This window comes from Bombus fervidus, chromosome 11 (assembly GCF_041682495.2).
Source record: "Bombus fervidus isolate BK054 chromosome 11, iyBomFerv1, whole genome shotgun sequence".
Lineage (NCBI taxonomy): Eukaryota > Metazoa > Arthropoda > Insecta > Hymenoptera > Apidae > Bombus > Bombus fervidus.
Window position 1 is genome coordinate 159,031 of NC_091527.1, and position 14,184 is coordinate 173,214.

A 14,184-nucleotide genomic window follows, 5' to 3' on the forward strand; every position below is an offset into this window, starting at 1 on the left:
TGACAGCGACCAACTGTCACTCAAGATCATAACCTTTCATTTGTAATGATATAAGTTTTGTATTTAAATAAATCTAGGAATAACTCGCGACAGTATTTCATCGGTCATTCGAAAAAGTTGAAACAAAAAGTGTACATACCTAGACTATACTATATTATAAATTTACATAAACACAAAGTATCGTAAATGAGTGAAGACGTATTCAGACGAATAAAAGGCATATTAAAATCAGAATATTATTCAATGAATAATGAATGGTTGAGAGATTGTATAGAGTTTTACGTAAATCAACATGAAAATGTAAGTATTAATTTTATGTATATCTAAATGAAATATATTCGCACAATTCTATAATACGCGTGAACCATGCCTTACATTTGAAGTACAATTATTAACATCGCATTTTAAGTTTTGGCTACATACATATTACTTTTGTTTCCATAAAATGTCGTAAATGTAAAATACTCGTATTATTGTTATAAATTTTTATACTTTATTATAATTAATCTCATTTTCAGCCAGGTCCAGAGAAAATTTTACAATTTGTAAAAGAACAATGGCAACTTAGTGATTTGCGTAAAATTAATAATGAAAATGGATGTTTACCTTGCAATCTATCGGATAAAAAATTTATTATTTTATCTGGAAACTATATCCTTCAGGTATGTATATAAGTACATAAAATACCTAAAATACCAATAGATTAATTAAAATTGTAATAATCTAGGTGGAACAAATGTATGATATTGCAACATCAAAGTATAAACAATTAGAGCATATTAGAAACACTCATATCTCAAAAATAGATCTATCCGAAGCAGAAAAAATGGAAAAATGGCAACCCCCTAAAAAAAGAATGATACAATTACGACTAACAGATGGATTGCAAGACATAATTGCAATTGAATATAATTATATATCACGACTGAATGTATGTTAATATTTACTATATATTTTTCAATAACATATTTAAATTGACATAAAGCTCTGGTTAAGCTGAAACATTATTGTTATTATTATTATTATTATTATTATTATTATTATTTTCTTTTTCCTTCTCTATTAAAGACATAAATTTAAGAATGTTTCAAAAGTGCAATACAAAAGTAAAATACTGTTATATTCTTTTCAAGGATATATTATTACCAGGATATAAAGTTATGATAATGGGCCCATTGAAATGTCGTAAAGGTGTTTTGTTATTAGAAGATGGAAATTTGAAAGGAATTGGTGGCGAAGTGGATAGCTTATTAATACCTAATGCAATGGAAAATGTTTTAGCTAGAGCTCTGTGAGTTTAAATTAATATTAAACATTTAGCAAGGATAATAAGGAAATCAAAATAGCAGTAATAATATAAATCAAGTCAATCGTAGCTAAATTAAATATTAAGCTATATTTTGGAAAGTCTTAATAATAACTTTAATATTATATATATACGTGTATTTATTATTTACAGAAATCTTTCAGAAAATCCTGACCCCTATAGTGATAATGAGACCAGATCAAATAACATTAGACCAGAAGTACCACAAATAGACCAAGTCCTTTTTGAAGAAGACTTTGAAGTAAATCTTGAAGATGTTTCGAAAACTGAAGATTCCCATAACGAAGATCATAAACAATTGAAAATTAAGAATACTAACACAGAAGTTAAAAGAGTTCAAAGTTATGAAAATGAAGAAATTTTGAACGATAATGTTCATTTTCAGAGAGAAATTAATAACGCTAAGACTGAAATTAAGAGAATTTTAAGTCATGAAAATGAAGAAATGTTAATCGATGATGATTGTTTTCAAACAGAAACTGAATTTACCAGCAATGAAGTTAAAACGGATCAAAGTTGTGAAAATGAAAAAATCCTGGATGACGACGATTGTTTTTTAGAGATGGTTATTTTAATATTTTATTTTACTAAGATATAATTGTGTGAAATTAGTCGATATAAAGCCTAGTTTTAAATTTAATCAACCTCTGAATGAAGATATTTTATTACAGGTTGACGAAGAACAATTTATAAAAGCGTCAATGGAACAAAAGAATATTGCGTTGCCATTTAGGACTTTGCCAAAAGAGGGAAGCGATGACATTATTGTAATAACCGATGAGGAAGCTGTAACAGATGTAAAATATGACGACGCCTTTAGAGAAACCAGAGAGAAAGATTCGTCACATTTAAATTTCAAGTTGTGTACTGCCAAGACAGATTCATCAATTTCCCGTTCAAAAACAGGAAAAAAACAAAAATCTTTGTCAACTAACGAAAAAAAAAGAGTAAGCTATTGGACTCGTTCCACTTGATATTAATTTATGTACTTTGTTAAGAAGTACAAACCACTGCTTTCTATATTGAAAATTATTATCTTTAAAACATGTCCAGTTGTACAATATCTCAGGTTTCAACTTCTCCTCGTACAACAGTAGCTTCGAAGAAGGGTAGAATGGATAAACAGATTACAGAATTTATAAAAGGAGTAAATGCTTCAGAAGAGCCGAAAATTTGCGAATTTATCTACGATATTAATAATGAAATAATAACGACCACAACTTTTAAAACTATTCGAGGTCACGTCGAAGTCCTCGGAAAACTAACAAAACAAGATCCATCTTGGATTTTGCAAGCTACAATAGCAGATGGTACTGGAACAATAGAAGTTTCTTTCTCAAATAAGGTGCTGAACTCTAATTTATTTAAGTAAAAGTGACAATTTATTAGAAAATCCAGTGTGTTTTAAATAGCTACACATTTTATGATTTTAGATTCTAGAAAGTTTACTAGGTTTCAGTGTCCGAGAGTTTTCATTGAAAAAGAAATTGAGGAAAAAGAACCCAGAAATTGAGCATGAACTTAGGATGGTATTTTGCCTTTGTATTTTTATAAAAAGCTTTATAATATCATAATAATTCTTAAACATATTTATTATTCTCGTTGTTTGGATTTTTTATGGCTCATAAACAATACACACACATATATATATGAATATTTCAGAGTTTTCGTAATGCAGAAAAAAAGATGAAAGCTCTGGATGCACTCTTAAAATTAGAGTTAAATAGAGATGAAAGACCAACAGTAATTGAAATTACCGATTTAACTCAGGAACAGAAAGAAATAATAGACAGGAAAGTGAAAGCTTTTTCACTTAAAAACAACATTTAAATCATAACTTATTTTCAGTGGAAGAACAATTCAATAAATCATTGTGCTTAATAAATTATCTTATAAAATATATATGAAAGAAGTAAAATAAACATTTTGTAATAAATATAACAATGTAATGAAGTGTTATTTTCACCAAATCTTTGGATATAATAAAAGATATAGAAGACAAGTAGTTTGTTATTTAATACATTTAATTATATCTCAATAAAAAACGGTATTTATTATAATTTAAAACCCGAATGAATAGCTACTATACCGCTATTTAGATTTTCATACGTTACATTTCTAAAACCTGCTACTTCAATCATGTCCTGAAATAGTAATTAGAAATTAAATATAAATATATATATATATATATATATATATATATATATATATATATATATACACACACACGTATATATAGATTTCTAACTTAAATAACATAAATATCGTGTTATCATGGCGCACCACCTACTTTAAATTCTTCTTGCTTTGGGAATTTTCTAATACTCTCGACAAGATATTGATAGGGCTGCCATTCTCCTGCTATGAGTGTACCCAACACAGGTATTATTTGAAATGAATATTGATCATAGAGCCTAAAAATTTTATTTTGTGATGCATAAATATCCAGCGTAAAAGACTTTAAATAATTGTTACTTTATCCTAAAAGGAATTAATTACCATTTCAAAATACTATTATCTACATGACTGAATTCTAAACACATAAAACAACCACCTGGAGTCAATACTCTGTATGCTTCAGAAAGTACCTGCAACAAATATCATTATTCCTTTGTAGAATATGAGTGTAAAATCTATTTATACTTAGAGACGAATATATCATTGAAGTTCAACGTTAATTTAATAAAAATTTTATAAGATTGATTTACCTTTCCAATATGCGTTACATTTCTTATTCCAAAGGCTATTGTGTAAGCATTATATGAATCGTCCTCGAAAGGAAGCTTTTCTGCATCGCATTGTTTCCAATCAATACTAAAATTATTTTGATCTGTCCATCCTAATTTTCTTGCTCTTACTTTACCAACGTCTAACATGTTCTTATTTATATCACAAACTGTTACAGAACTTTTTACATCTTGGTAATTAGGGGTATTCTTTAAATAATTTAAATATCTGAATGTAATATCTCCTGTACCACCAGCCGAATCTAATAATTTGGTGCCATGAGTTGGTCCAAGCCTTTGAATGAATATATCTTTCCAAATGCGATGAATTCCAAAACTCATAGCATCATTCATTTGATCGTACGAATTTGCTACCTTCTCAAAAACTGTATATACTAAAAAATTGATCGATTAACTTGATAAATCTTACATTACAGATGTATGAGATTAAAGGTTAACGCAGAAACGAATTACACGAAATGCCTAAGAATTAATATAAATTGTATTAGCTTGACTATTCCAAAAGATCCTAAAATACAAATTATACCGAACAATTTGTTCCGATACTTTTGAACAATTTGTATCTTGATTCTTTGTACATTTCTCGTTTATATATAATGTTGTTTCTCGTTAAACAAAATTATAAATATTTCTATAATACAGGGTATGCTTCCTTTGGGAATAAAAAAAGTTTTGTTACCTATAGGGATAATATATAAAGGAACAAAAGGCAAAATTGTTTAGATAACTACATAAATTATAAAATGTACCTTCTTTCACTTTATCACTTTCTTTGACAGTTTTGAATCCAAAATGTGTTGTTTTCTCATTATTATTAGTTGCGGTGGCATCCGAGAAACATTTCTCAAACACGAGAGTAATTCTTTTATTTTTTGTGAAATTTAAAAAAAGTCTTCGTTTCTCCATCTTTCTGCAATATTTTAACAATAACAACATATACATATATGCATATATTAGAAGATAAATTGCTTCCCTTATCGGTAATATATTTTAAGGTTATCTTTAATTTTCAATTACATACGTATGGTGGTGTGAACGTTGCTAAAATTTATATTCGATATAATAAATTATTATCACATAGCGTAACTCTTCGTTAGAGGGACAATAAGATTATATATTATATATATATATATATAATTATTTACAATCTATTTAGTTTACTATACTAAGAAATATCGTAGACGTTGTTTTTGATAGCATTTTAATTTTAAGAATTTGTTGAAAACAATGAAATTCGACAATGCGCAGATTTGAAATAATATATCTCGAATATTTTTACTCAATAATAGAAACCAAAGCTGTGATTTCTAATGTATTCGTGACAAATAAATTGTATCATGTTATGTATACTGTATCGTATGCGACTAAAAAATATGTGTTATTTTACTTTTTGAACAAATATTTTTCTCGTATTGCCATTATTCTTTATACAAATTAGATTTTAATTACGTGCACGTATTTAATTTTTAATAATCTCCTTATCGCTACTATTTAAGGCTAAAGTTAATTCGTATTCAAAATTAAAAATTCTAATTATATATATCAACTGATCAATCTTATATTTTGAATCGGCATATTTATCTGGCAATTAGTTTTTGTATTGACTAGAAGTGCGATAAATTTAAATATCTCATTCCACTACTGCGTAGATATAATCGATAGTTTGTTTTACGTCGTTGGAGAACCTGCGTAGTACCTGTTGATTTTTTCTTGAAACCTTCTGTGTAAAGTGTCAGGTAAAGTGGCCAATTTCATAGCGCTATCATTAAATTAGAAAGATTGTTCCATTTTCTCCCATTTTCATTTATATGTAATTCGTTTCGTCAAATTTAATAAGACTGAACACCTTAATATTTCAACAAATTTAATCCGGCGTATAAGATCATATTATTCATACTAAAGCAACAACTTAACACTTGTTGATTTGTAGATGCTATTTTTAAGCATTATCACAGCATTAAGTGTTATTATGCAGAATGATTACGGGGCATAAGTTTCGTAATTTTACAGCCTAACACAAAGGGGACAATCAACTACCTTAAAAGGAAATTATTAATATACTAAGTGTCATTATATTTTAATCAATTTATATGTTTATATTTATATAGACGTTATGTAACAGGATAACATATTTATCTTAGTAGATATTTATGTATACATTTTTAAATACAATTAAATCCCCGAAACGAAAAGAAAGTTGAATAATTGTTACCATATGTCAAAGAAGTAAGTTTATTTTATTGAATGTATAATATGTTGTACATAAGTTCATAAGCTCTAATTAAAAATTAGTTTCTCTTACATGTTGAAATATCATATGATTTTTAGTTTATGATAGAAATAATATCTGAATAATAAACATTAAATAAAATATTACCATAGAATGTTGTTAAAAGTTGAAAAGAAATAAATAATAAGATTTAAACAGATTGTATAAAATCATATAAGGGAGGATATTCGATTCAAAATTTTATGAAATAGAGTATTCATTATTCAGTTAAATTATGTCAACAAATTATCCATACGTATACCAGATATGTTTAGGTATGTCGCTTATTTATTTTAAAAGCTTTCTAATTCCTATTTACTTTATACACTTATGTTTAGTATCGCATTTAATTCATTTCTTCTAAGATGGTTTTAGATAGTTTAAAATTTTAATGAAGCGCTTACAAAATTATTTCCAGACATGGAGCAAATTACAGAACCACGTGTGAATCTGGAGGGTTTTAGACCGCTCGTCATTGTAATGGAAATCGTCGGAGCAATACTGATAATTCTAGTTGCAGTTTGGTGCGGCAATTATAGAGGTGGTTTTGCTTGGAATTCTAATCCAACGTTAGAATTCAATTGGCATCCTCTTTTAATGGTTATTGGATTCGTATTTCTATATGCCAATGGTATGTTCAACGATTTAAGAAAACTTTCAAGAACATTAAATTAATTTCTTTTTACTTAATATTATCTTCAATCTTGTTAGGTATGTTAATATATAGGACACAAAGAAATAATCGAAAACGAAGATTGAAACTAATTCATGCAGGCATAATGATGTTAATTGTTGCATTAGTTGTAATTTCTCTTGTGGCTGTGTTTGACAGCCACAACTTGCAACCGAAACCAATTCCAAACATGTACAGTCTTCATAGTTGGGTTGGGCTCACTAGCGTAATTTTATTTTGCTGCCAGGTATAAATGTCATTAACCCTTATTCATTTATTTTTATCCATATATAATCGTTCAATAATCGTGAAATGCATATATTTTAATATGCATTTTAGTGGCTTGCCGGATTTCTATCTTTCCTGTATCCAGGATTACAACTTCCATTACGGGCTTCTTACATGCCAATTCACGTATACTTTGGAATCGCAGGATTCGTTGGTGTAATTGCTTCCTGTCTTTTAGGCCTCAATGAAAAAGCATTTTTTGCTCTAGGGCAAGTATAAACTTATGACACAATAACGTATGAGTCACCCCCTTTCTTATTTATTATAATACATAATTTCAGAAATAATTATCCAAACCTTGTTGACGAAGCGATATTAATTAATGTAATCGGACTTATGTTAGTCGTTTTTGGTGGATTAGCAGTTTATTTGGTATCACAAGAACGTTACAAACGTTTACCTAGAGCAGAAGACGAAGCATTAGTTGGTAGCAGAGCACAGTAAACAATTACGGTATATAAAAAAACTTATTCTTGGCTTTCCAACATATAAACAAATTTTTAGTTATACTTTCATAGTAATTATAATGTCAGTTATCGAAATATTTCGATTCGTTTTATCAACTTTCATGATCTTCGATTAAGAATAAAACTATTAGCTGTCGTTTATCTCTTTTTTATCCTTGGTTAGGAAACTAGTTCAAAATCATCTAATATCCGTGTTAAATCATATTTAACTATTTTACATTGGTCACATTTACATTGTTCATTTTATACTATTTTTAAATCTTTTGTACAGTTTCTATCGGTTGTTAGTTCAATTAGATAAATAATACTTTATATATATTATGTGATAATAGTTTCAGAAATTTAAGATGTTTCCATCTCCGTGCTTTCGTCGATACAACAGAGCTGTGGTTTAAGTTGTATTTAAAATAAAAAATGATGGATATTACTAGCACTTAGATAAATTGAAATTTTATGATGGATAATTTTCGTTCAATATTGCGTCTCGTAAAATCTAATCTCATCAGTATGTTCAATTATTTTAGATAAAATATATTTTATCTAACGTATTTTCTAATAATTAAATAGTACTACCTTAAATGGTTGTAATATAAAATATTGTGAATATTATATTGTTTTTAATATATGTATATGTATATGCGTATATATGTGTGAGTATCGAACTTGCATTCGTCTATCAATCAATGTACATTATGATGGTTGACAGAAATGTACTTATTCAGAAAAGTATATATAAAAAGAATATACATCTTCCAAGCATAATTATGATTTACACTTTATTTTTCATCATATTTATAACCGAATAAAACAAAACAAAATTGTAATATTATTCCTAAATTTTTAGTTTATCATTTAACGAAAATGTCAATTATTTTAAATATTAATATTGAGATTCTTCGTTTTTATATTATTATTCATACCAATCATTTAATATCAATACTTAATTCCAGTCCTTATTAACGGAATAATTTAGAAATCGAATTATGTAGTTAATTTCATTAATAATAATGGAAACAGAAAATCTTGAATATTCCTATGTTTGCCTCCGCTTGCTGTTTACTCGAACAGAGTTATCATACGCAGTAAAATCTTATCCTTCATGCTTACATATACGTACATAATATGATTTTTAGGTTATATACTCGTATGTGTGAGTATCATGGACATAACGTCCATGGTCAGCATTCATTTATGCATATCATAATACAATCATATTGTCGTATATATGTCGTATACGTACACAGGTTACAGGTCTGGTAACTCCCGTGGTGGGATCAAGGATTAATGAGCGGCAAATATTTTTCAATTTGTTCGCTAAGCATTAGACCGTCGCAATCACGGTCATCTGTGATCGTAGCTCCCCTCCTCCCGCCCTCAAAGGGTCCTACTAAAGAAAAGAAGACGTTTTGAAACGCGGTTCGTGGTTTCTTCTTTTTTCTTTTTATTGGAATACAAGTTTTAGATTTTAGACTAGCATAAGCCCATAAGCCGTATTAAAAGGCCGCTGCCGCCGCGACGACAGAAATATATCAACTCAACATGCCATGGACATGTGCTGTGCCTAATTGTAGGACAAATAAAGATAAACGTAATGAAAAAGTATCTGTTTTCATAGTGAAAAATGAAAATTTTGGTGCAAAATGGGCAGCATTGATTCCCGGAATAGAACGTTTGCGAATGGGTCAGCGAATATGCGAAAAACATTTTGAAGAACGTTACATAATTAGAGAATATATCAAGTACGATAATAATGGGAAAATTATAGCTCAGGTAAAATCATTTGATTTATTCATTAAAATTATTTTCGCTACTGATAATGACAAAATCTTTTATTGTATGATACTTATTTTCAAATATTTGTTAGGTACCATTAAAACGTACGCGTTTACGACCAGGAGCTGTACCTACAATATTTGATGGATATCCATTACAATCTCGATCGAGATCAAGAAGCCCACAACAAGACATACAAGACGTAATAAGACACACAACGAGGAAATACGCCAGATTTTATACAGACCATACATATGCAGTACAAGAACGTAAGTTTTGACATTTTATTTTGTAATTCATTCATTTCAGGTCATATATTTTTTTCTGCGATTCTTGCACGCTAGAAACTATTCATTAAAATATTTGTATTTAAATTTATCTTATTGGATGGTTCTATAAAAATGAGACCTATTTAGGCACATGCTTCGTTCAAGATGTGTTTATTTAGAAGTAAATGTAAAATATAGAATGTATATTTACACACACATATATTTATAAATAATTTATGTTTAAGCAGCAAAATGTTCAAAGTCAACAACTAAAGAGGAAGTAACCGCAAGTAATACAGCAAAGTGTTCCGAGTCAACGATTAGGGAACAAGAAGCGATTGCAAGTAATAGAGCAAAGTATTCAAAATCAACAATTAAAGAAGAAGAAGAAGAAGAAGAAGAAGAAGAAGAGGAAGAAGAAGTAAGTGCAAGTAGTACAATAAAGTATGCAAGGTCAACAACTACGGTAGAAGGAGTAAGTGCAAGTAGTACAGCAAAGTCAGTAACTAAAGAAAAAGAAGCAAACATAAGTACGATAGTATTGGAGAAACATCAAAATGAAGTTCAGGAAATATTACAGCTTAAGTCAATAAACCAGGACGAATTTGTGAATAACGACGTAGAACGATGCGTAAATCAAAATAATGAAAGCTCTGCTATTGTCTCTATGGACTTTGATAGCGGTGTTCCCTCTCATTGTAAGTATCTAATATTTTTTTAATATAAAATACAACGGTCGATGGAAATATTAATACTTCGTAAATATTAATAATAATTTGTTGAAATCTGGTTACACTGTATAATTATGACGGTTACCTTTATTGTATTGATACATTATTCCAGAGATTTATTCCAAACATTTTGTTATAGTTTTCATAACGATTGTAAGTATCTATTTAATCTCGATAAATTTCAAAACATTCAAAAACATCTATATCGCCTGATGCTTGTTTATGAAAAATTTATATTTGAAATATAGACTTTTTGAAAATGTATCTATTTGACGAAACACAACTTTTTGTGCCATTTATATTTTATAATGTTTTCTCACTTTTAATAATCGAATTATTTTACGTCAACAGATTCTATTAATTCAAGTATAATGTCTTCTGTGAAGTCGGATGTAAATATTGATTGCTCTATAAACAACACCATGCGACCTGAATCATTTGTGACAGTTACTAAAGCAGAAGATAACTTGAAAATGCTTCATTTTACAAGTTCTGGATTTCCGTTTATTACAGTAATGTTTGACTCTATCGGTTTTAACTTTGAATCTCAACGTAAGTATGATAAATTTGTTTTGAAAATAAACAATATTGGTAACTTTTTACAATTATTTATAATTGTTAAAATTAAAATGTCTACGGTTATTAAAAATTTGTTGGAGCAGTATTTGTTAATTATTTATTCTTTCTTAAAGAAATTTAGTTAGTACATTTTTCTATCAAATGTCTAGATTAAATATAAAAAATTAATTATAATTCTTTTTATGACAGAAGACGATACTTTTGAGAATAATGCATCTTTGAAAATACCGAAACCATGGATCGTCGGTAACTCTAAAGTTGGCGATGAAGAAGCTCTCTTATTTACATATGCTATAAGAGTGAATGATTGTGGAAAAGAGAAACATATTTTTGCAAAATCTGTTTTAGTCACAGGTTCTAGGAAAATAATTTACGAAATATACATGACACCCGTTGATGTATTAGCTGCAAAACTTCCACGGATATTAACTAAAATCACTATGCTACCAGAAATTTTGAAAAAATTTAAAGATTTACGCACATGTAAAGGGATAACGTCTACAGGTTTAGATACAATCCGTGCAAACACTGCTCTAAAAAATTGTATTGGTACGGATTGGCGTCACGCAGACTGCTCTATATTATCTATCATGAGTGAAAGATGTAATTCATGTAAAAAATATTCTAATACCTTGTCACAAAAGATCAGAAGAATGAAAAAAAGAACGGTTATTAAACGAGTCACAACTTCTTTGAACCCATTTGATGAAATGAAATTGAAGACTATGCGAGAAAAAATCAAATATAAAGACGCTAGGGTTAATCGAATGAAAGATAAATTGAAGCGTACCACAGACTTGATCGTAAATCAACAGAAGAAAGCATGTATGATATGTATGACAGATAGTGACTTGGATAAAATTTCAAAAAATCAAAAATTAGTTATCCAAGAAATAATTTCGGCCGCGAAAACAAAGGATCCAAAAGGCCGCCGTTATACGGATGAGTTTATAATGATGTGTATGCTAATGAATATCAAATCTCAGAGTTACTATGAATTCTTGAGGAAGAACGAGATTATTCCATTGCCTTGTGCAAGGACCATTCGAGATTATATGTCTCAAATGGGTACAAAGCGTGGATTTGACGAAAAATTTGTTAAACTGTTAAAAGAATCACAGTGTCCCGACCCTTGATGAGATCAATTTGAAGAAGTATATTGCTGTGAATCTAGAGACGTTGACTTACATAAGCTTAACAGAGTTTGACGACTTGATGGCACTCCAAAGTTCAAATATCAGGGACTTGGCAACCCAAGGTCATGCGTTACAGTACCAGTTCTTAACAAATAAATATAATCAACCAACCAACCGCTGGTTTTGCTTTAAAACGTTCAGCTTGCGAAGAACACTTAGCTAAAATTGTTTTTAAAGCAACATATTTGTTAAAAAATGTTGGAGCTTTTATACACGGTGTCATTGGAGACAGTGCTTTGACGAACAGAGGGATGTCTAGGTACAACAGTAGCATAAATGAATTAAAAAACTAATTCGCTCATCCGCAGATAATGAGAGAAAGATTTTCATGTTTTAATTAAATGTATTCAAGATAGGCTGAGTGAAAATTTGCAAAAAATATAATTTTTTAAAAAAATTTAAAGATGTTTCTTTCATATTAATACCATTTCTTTAGGACATGAATGTGCAACTATTTGTGAATATAATTTGTCGTATATACGATTTGTTGATAGATCTCGTTACATATAATCAGCGATTTTCCAATAAAATATGCATATATAGATAGAGCCGCAATGAACATGACCGATAAATCTTTAACATTTAACGTTACAAATACTGATTACAAAAAGAAACTCTAGTTACTTATAAAATGTAACGAAAGATATTATCTGAGAAGTTCATAGTCCGTATATATGTTTATTCTTATAATGCATGTCTGTATTTGAGATATGTTGAGATATGTTGCAGATATCTAGACATGCGTAAAAATAAATATGTAAATCTATGTCTCATTGTCGTGGAAACATAATTTGATGTTTTATATATGTATTAATTACGTAATTATACCATACTTACAGGCTATCTATGCAAACAACTTTTACAAAATGATATATGTAAGAAAGGTAAATCATGTACAGAAACACTGATCCATAGCAAGAATAATACTTCAGTTGCACAGTTAGTTGGCATGAAAATGAAAAGGTTTGATTCATGCAAATTTGCATTCTTTTATCATTTAATGAAGTACGTAAACGAATGTTTCTTAAAATACGTATCAAACATAAAAATTTTTTATCTCTCAGCGGACAAAATATACGGAAATACGTCTTTCTGTAAGTAGGTTCATTATTATATCCAACTAAGAATGTATCAATTTAGACATCAAGGAAACCAAAAAGAAAAAAAACGTCAGTCATTCAAAGGAAAATGTTCAAACCAATGTATAAAGATATTTTTATATATAAACATTTAACGTCTAATAAATGTGATTTAATATACATATTTTTTGCATTTTTATTAAGTTTTATAAACTCTAAAATTCTATTATAATTTTGCCTGATCAATAGAAAATTTAATAACATTGGAAAGTTTCAATTGTGAAAAGTATTATTTCAATAAAATATATTCGACAATATCATTCACATTACAGATAGTACATATAGGTAGCTATACAATTTTTTAATGAATTAAAAAGCAAAAACAAACTTATTTACCAATAGGTGCGTCAAATGTACATGGTATAAAAGTATTAAAAATATATTAGATTTCGAATTTATTATAATTTTGTTAAACGATTTTATTGGAAATAATATTTAATAATGTTTCGTAAGTAATATTTATTCAAATAACATTCTTCTGTACCAAATGAAATACTGTATATTTACTTCTTTAAACAAATTCTGAAAAATTATAAAAAGTAATGTAGTCATTAACTAAGCACTAGTCATACCTATAAAAGTATATATTCAACGGAGTTGAAATATATTCATAATCATATATTCAAACGGAGTTGAAATATATATATATATACATACACAATGTAACTAAATAGTAAATAGAAAAAGTATAAACAAAATGTTATCATTGAAAGATAAATCCCGAGG

General features: G+C 28.4%; 4 protein-coding genes across 13 annotated transcripts; 3 read left to right on the forward strand and 1 right to left on the reverse strand.

Annotated features, from left to right (window-relative positions):
• Positions 1–16: 16 nt before the first annotated feature.
• LOC139992248 (uncharacterized) lies at positions 17–3,272 on the forward strand. 2 transcript variants are annotated; one of them, XM_072012922.1, is made up of 9 exons: positions 17–300; positions 519–662; positions 728–931; positions 1,134–1,291; positions 1,460–1,892; positions 1,999–2,274; positions 2,397–2,672; positions 2,761–2,856; positions 2,990–3,272. In XM_072012922.1, the coding sequence occupies exons 1-9, from the start codon at positions 187–189 to the stop codon at positions 3,155–3,157; spliced, it is 1,869 nt and encodes a 622-aa protein (XP_071869023.1). In that variant the 5' UTR covers positions 17–186; the 3' UTR covers positions 3,158–3,272. The 2 variants fall into 2 exon arrangements, with proteins under 2 accessions (XP_071869023.1, XP_071869024.1); XM_072012923.1 differs by having other exon boundaries at positions 173–300; positions 523–662.
• Coq5 (ubiquinone biosynthesis protein COQ3, mitochondrial) lies at positions 1,976–5,305 on the reverse strand. 4 transcript variants are annotated; one of them, XM_072012934.1, is made up of 6 exons: positions 5,096–5,305; positions 4,824–4,980; positions 4,036–4,448; positions 3,827–3,915; positions 3,618–3,741; positions 3,252–3,471 (listed from the first exon to the last, which is right to left on the reverse strand). In XM_072012934.1, the coding sequence occupies exons 2-6, from the start codon at positions 4,978–4,980 to the stop codon at positions 3,382–3,384; spliced, it is 873 nt and encodes a 290-aa protein (XP_071869035.1). In that variant the 5' UTR covers positions 5,096–5,305; the 3' UTR covers positions 3,252–3,381. The 4 variants fall into 4 exon arrangements, with proteins under 4 accessions (XP_071869037.1, XP_071869035.1, XP_071869036.1 ...); XM_072012935.1 differs by having other exon boundaries at positions 4,824–4,984; XM_072012936.1 differs by lacking the exons at positions 3,252–3,471; positions 5,096–5,305 and adding an exon at positions 1,976–2,113 and having other exon boundaries at positions 4,824–5,072.
• A 129-nt stretch (positions 5,306–5,434) lies between these two features.
• LOC139992254 (transmembrane ascorbate-dependent reductase CYB561) lies at positions 5,435–8,533 on the forward strand. Of its 4 annotated transcripts, XM_072012939.1 has the most exons (7): positions 5,860–6,300; positions 6,403–6,618; positions 6,762–6,974; positions 7,055–7,263; positions 7,356–7,513; positions 7,586–7,757; positions 8,104–8,533. In XM_072012939.1, the coding sequence occupies exons 2-6, from the start codon at positions 6,579–6,581 to the stop codon at positions 7,746–7,748; spliced, it is 783 nt and encodes a 260-aa protein (XP_071869040.1). In that variant the 5' UTR covers positions 5,860–6,300; positions 6,403–6,578; the 3' UTR covers positions 7,749–7,757; positions 8,104–8,533. The 4 variants fall into 4 exon arrangements, with proteins under 4 accessions (XP_071869041.1, XP_071869040.1, XP_071869039.1 ...); XM_072012938.1 differs by having other exon boundaries at positions 5,861–6,300; positions 7,586–8,533; XM_072012940.1 differs by lacking the exons at positions 5,860–6,300; positions 6,403–6,618 and adding an exon at positions 5,435–5,810 and having other exon boundaries at positions 7,586–8,533.
• A 477-nt stretch (positions 8,534–9,010) lies between these two features.
• Positions 9,011–13,578, forward strand: LOC139992247 (uncharacterized). Of its 3 annotated transcripts, none has more exons than XR_011801054.1 (6): positions 9,011–9,541; positions 9,636–9,813; positions 10,059–10,511; positions 10,896–11,096; positions 11,313–12,578; positions 13,159–13,578. XR_011801054.1 is itself a non-coding variant. In XM_072012921.1 (5 exons), the coding sequence occupies exons 1-5, from the start codon at positions 9,311–9,313 to the stop codon at positions 12,257–12,259; spliced, it is 2,010 nt and encodes a 669-aa protein (XP_071869022.1). In that variant the 5' UTR covers positions 9,011–9,310; the 3' UTR covers positions 12,260–12,722. The 3 variants fall into 3 exon arrangements, 1 of the variants encoding a protein (XP_071869022.1); XR_011801055.1 differs by having other exon boundaries at positions 9,013–9,541; positions 10,062–10,511; XM_072012921.1 differs by lacking the exon at positions 13,159–13,578 and having other exon boundaries at positions 11,313–12,722.
• The last annotated feature ends 606 nt before the right edge of the window (positions 13,579–14,184 follow it).

Coding starts and splice junctions, on each gene's coding strand:
- LOC139992248 (XM_072012922.1), top strand. CDS start 187: ATGAGTGAAGACGTATTCAGACGAATAAAAGGCATATTAAAATCAGAA. Junction 301..518: donor ACGTAAATCAACATGAAAAT/GTAAGTATTAAT, acceptor TCTCATTTTCAG/CCAGGTCCAGAGAAAATTTT. Junction 2,275..2,396: donor CAACTAACGAAAAAAAAAGA/GTAAGCTATTGG, acceptor ACAATATCTCAG/GTTTCAACTTCTCCTCGTAC.
- Coq5 (XM_072012933.1), bottom strand. CDS start 5,016: ATGTATATGTTGTTATTGTTAAAATATTGCAGAAAGATGGAGAAACGA. Junction 3,916..4,035: donor ATGTAACGCATATTGGAAAG/GTAAATCAATCT, acceptor TATTTGTTGCAG/GTACTTTCTGAAGCATACAG. Junction 3,742..3,826: donor GATAATAGTATTTTGAAATG/GTAATTAATTCC, acceptor TAAAATTTTTAG/GCTCTATGATCAATATTCAT.
- LOC139992254 (XM_072012939.1), top strand. CDS start 6,579: ATGTCAACAAATTATCCATACGTATACCAGATATGTTTAG. Junction 6,619..6,761: donor CGTATACCAGATATGTTTAG/GTATGTCGCTTA, acceptor AATTATTTCCAG/ACATGGAGCAAATTACAGAA. Junction 7,514..7,585: donor AAAGCATTTTTTGCTCTAGG/GCAAGTATAAAC, acceptor ACATAATTTCAG/AAATAATTATCCAAACCTTG.
- LOC139992247 (XM_072012921.1), top strand. CDS start 9,311: ATGCCATGGACATGTGCTGTGCCTAATTGTAGGACAAATAAAGATAAA. Junction 9,814..10,058: donor TACATATGCAGTACAAGAAC/GTAAGTTTTGAC, acceptor TTTATGTTTAAG/CAGCAAAATGTTCAAAGTCA. Junction 10,512..10,895: donor TAGCGGTGTTCCCTCTCATT/GTAAGTATCTAA, acceptor TTACGTCAACAG/ATTCTATTAATTCAAGTATA.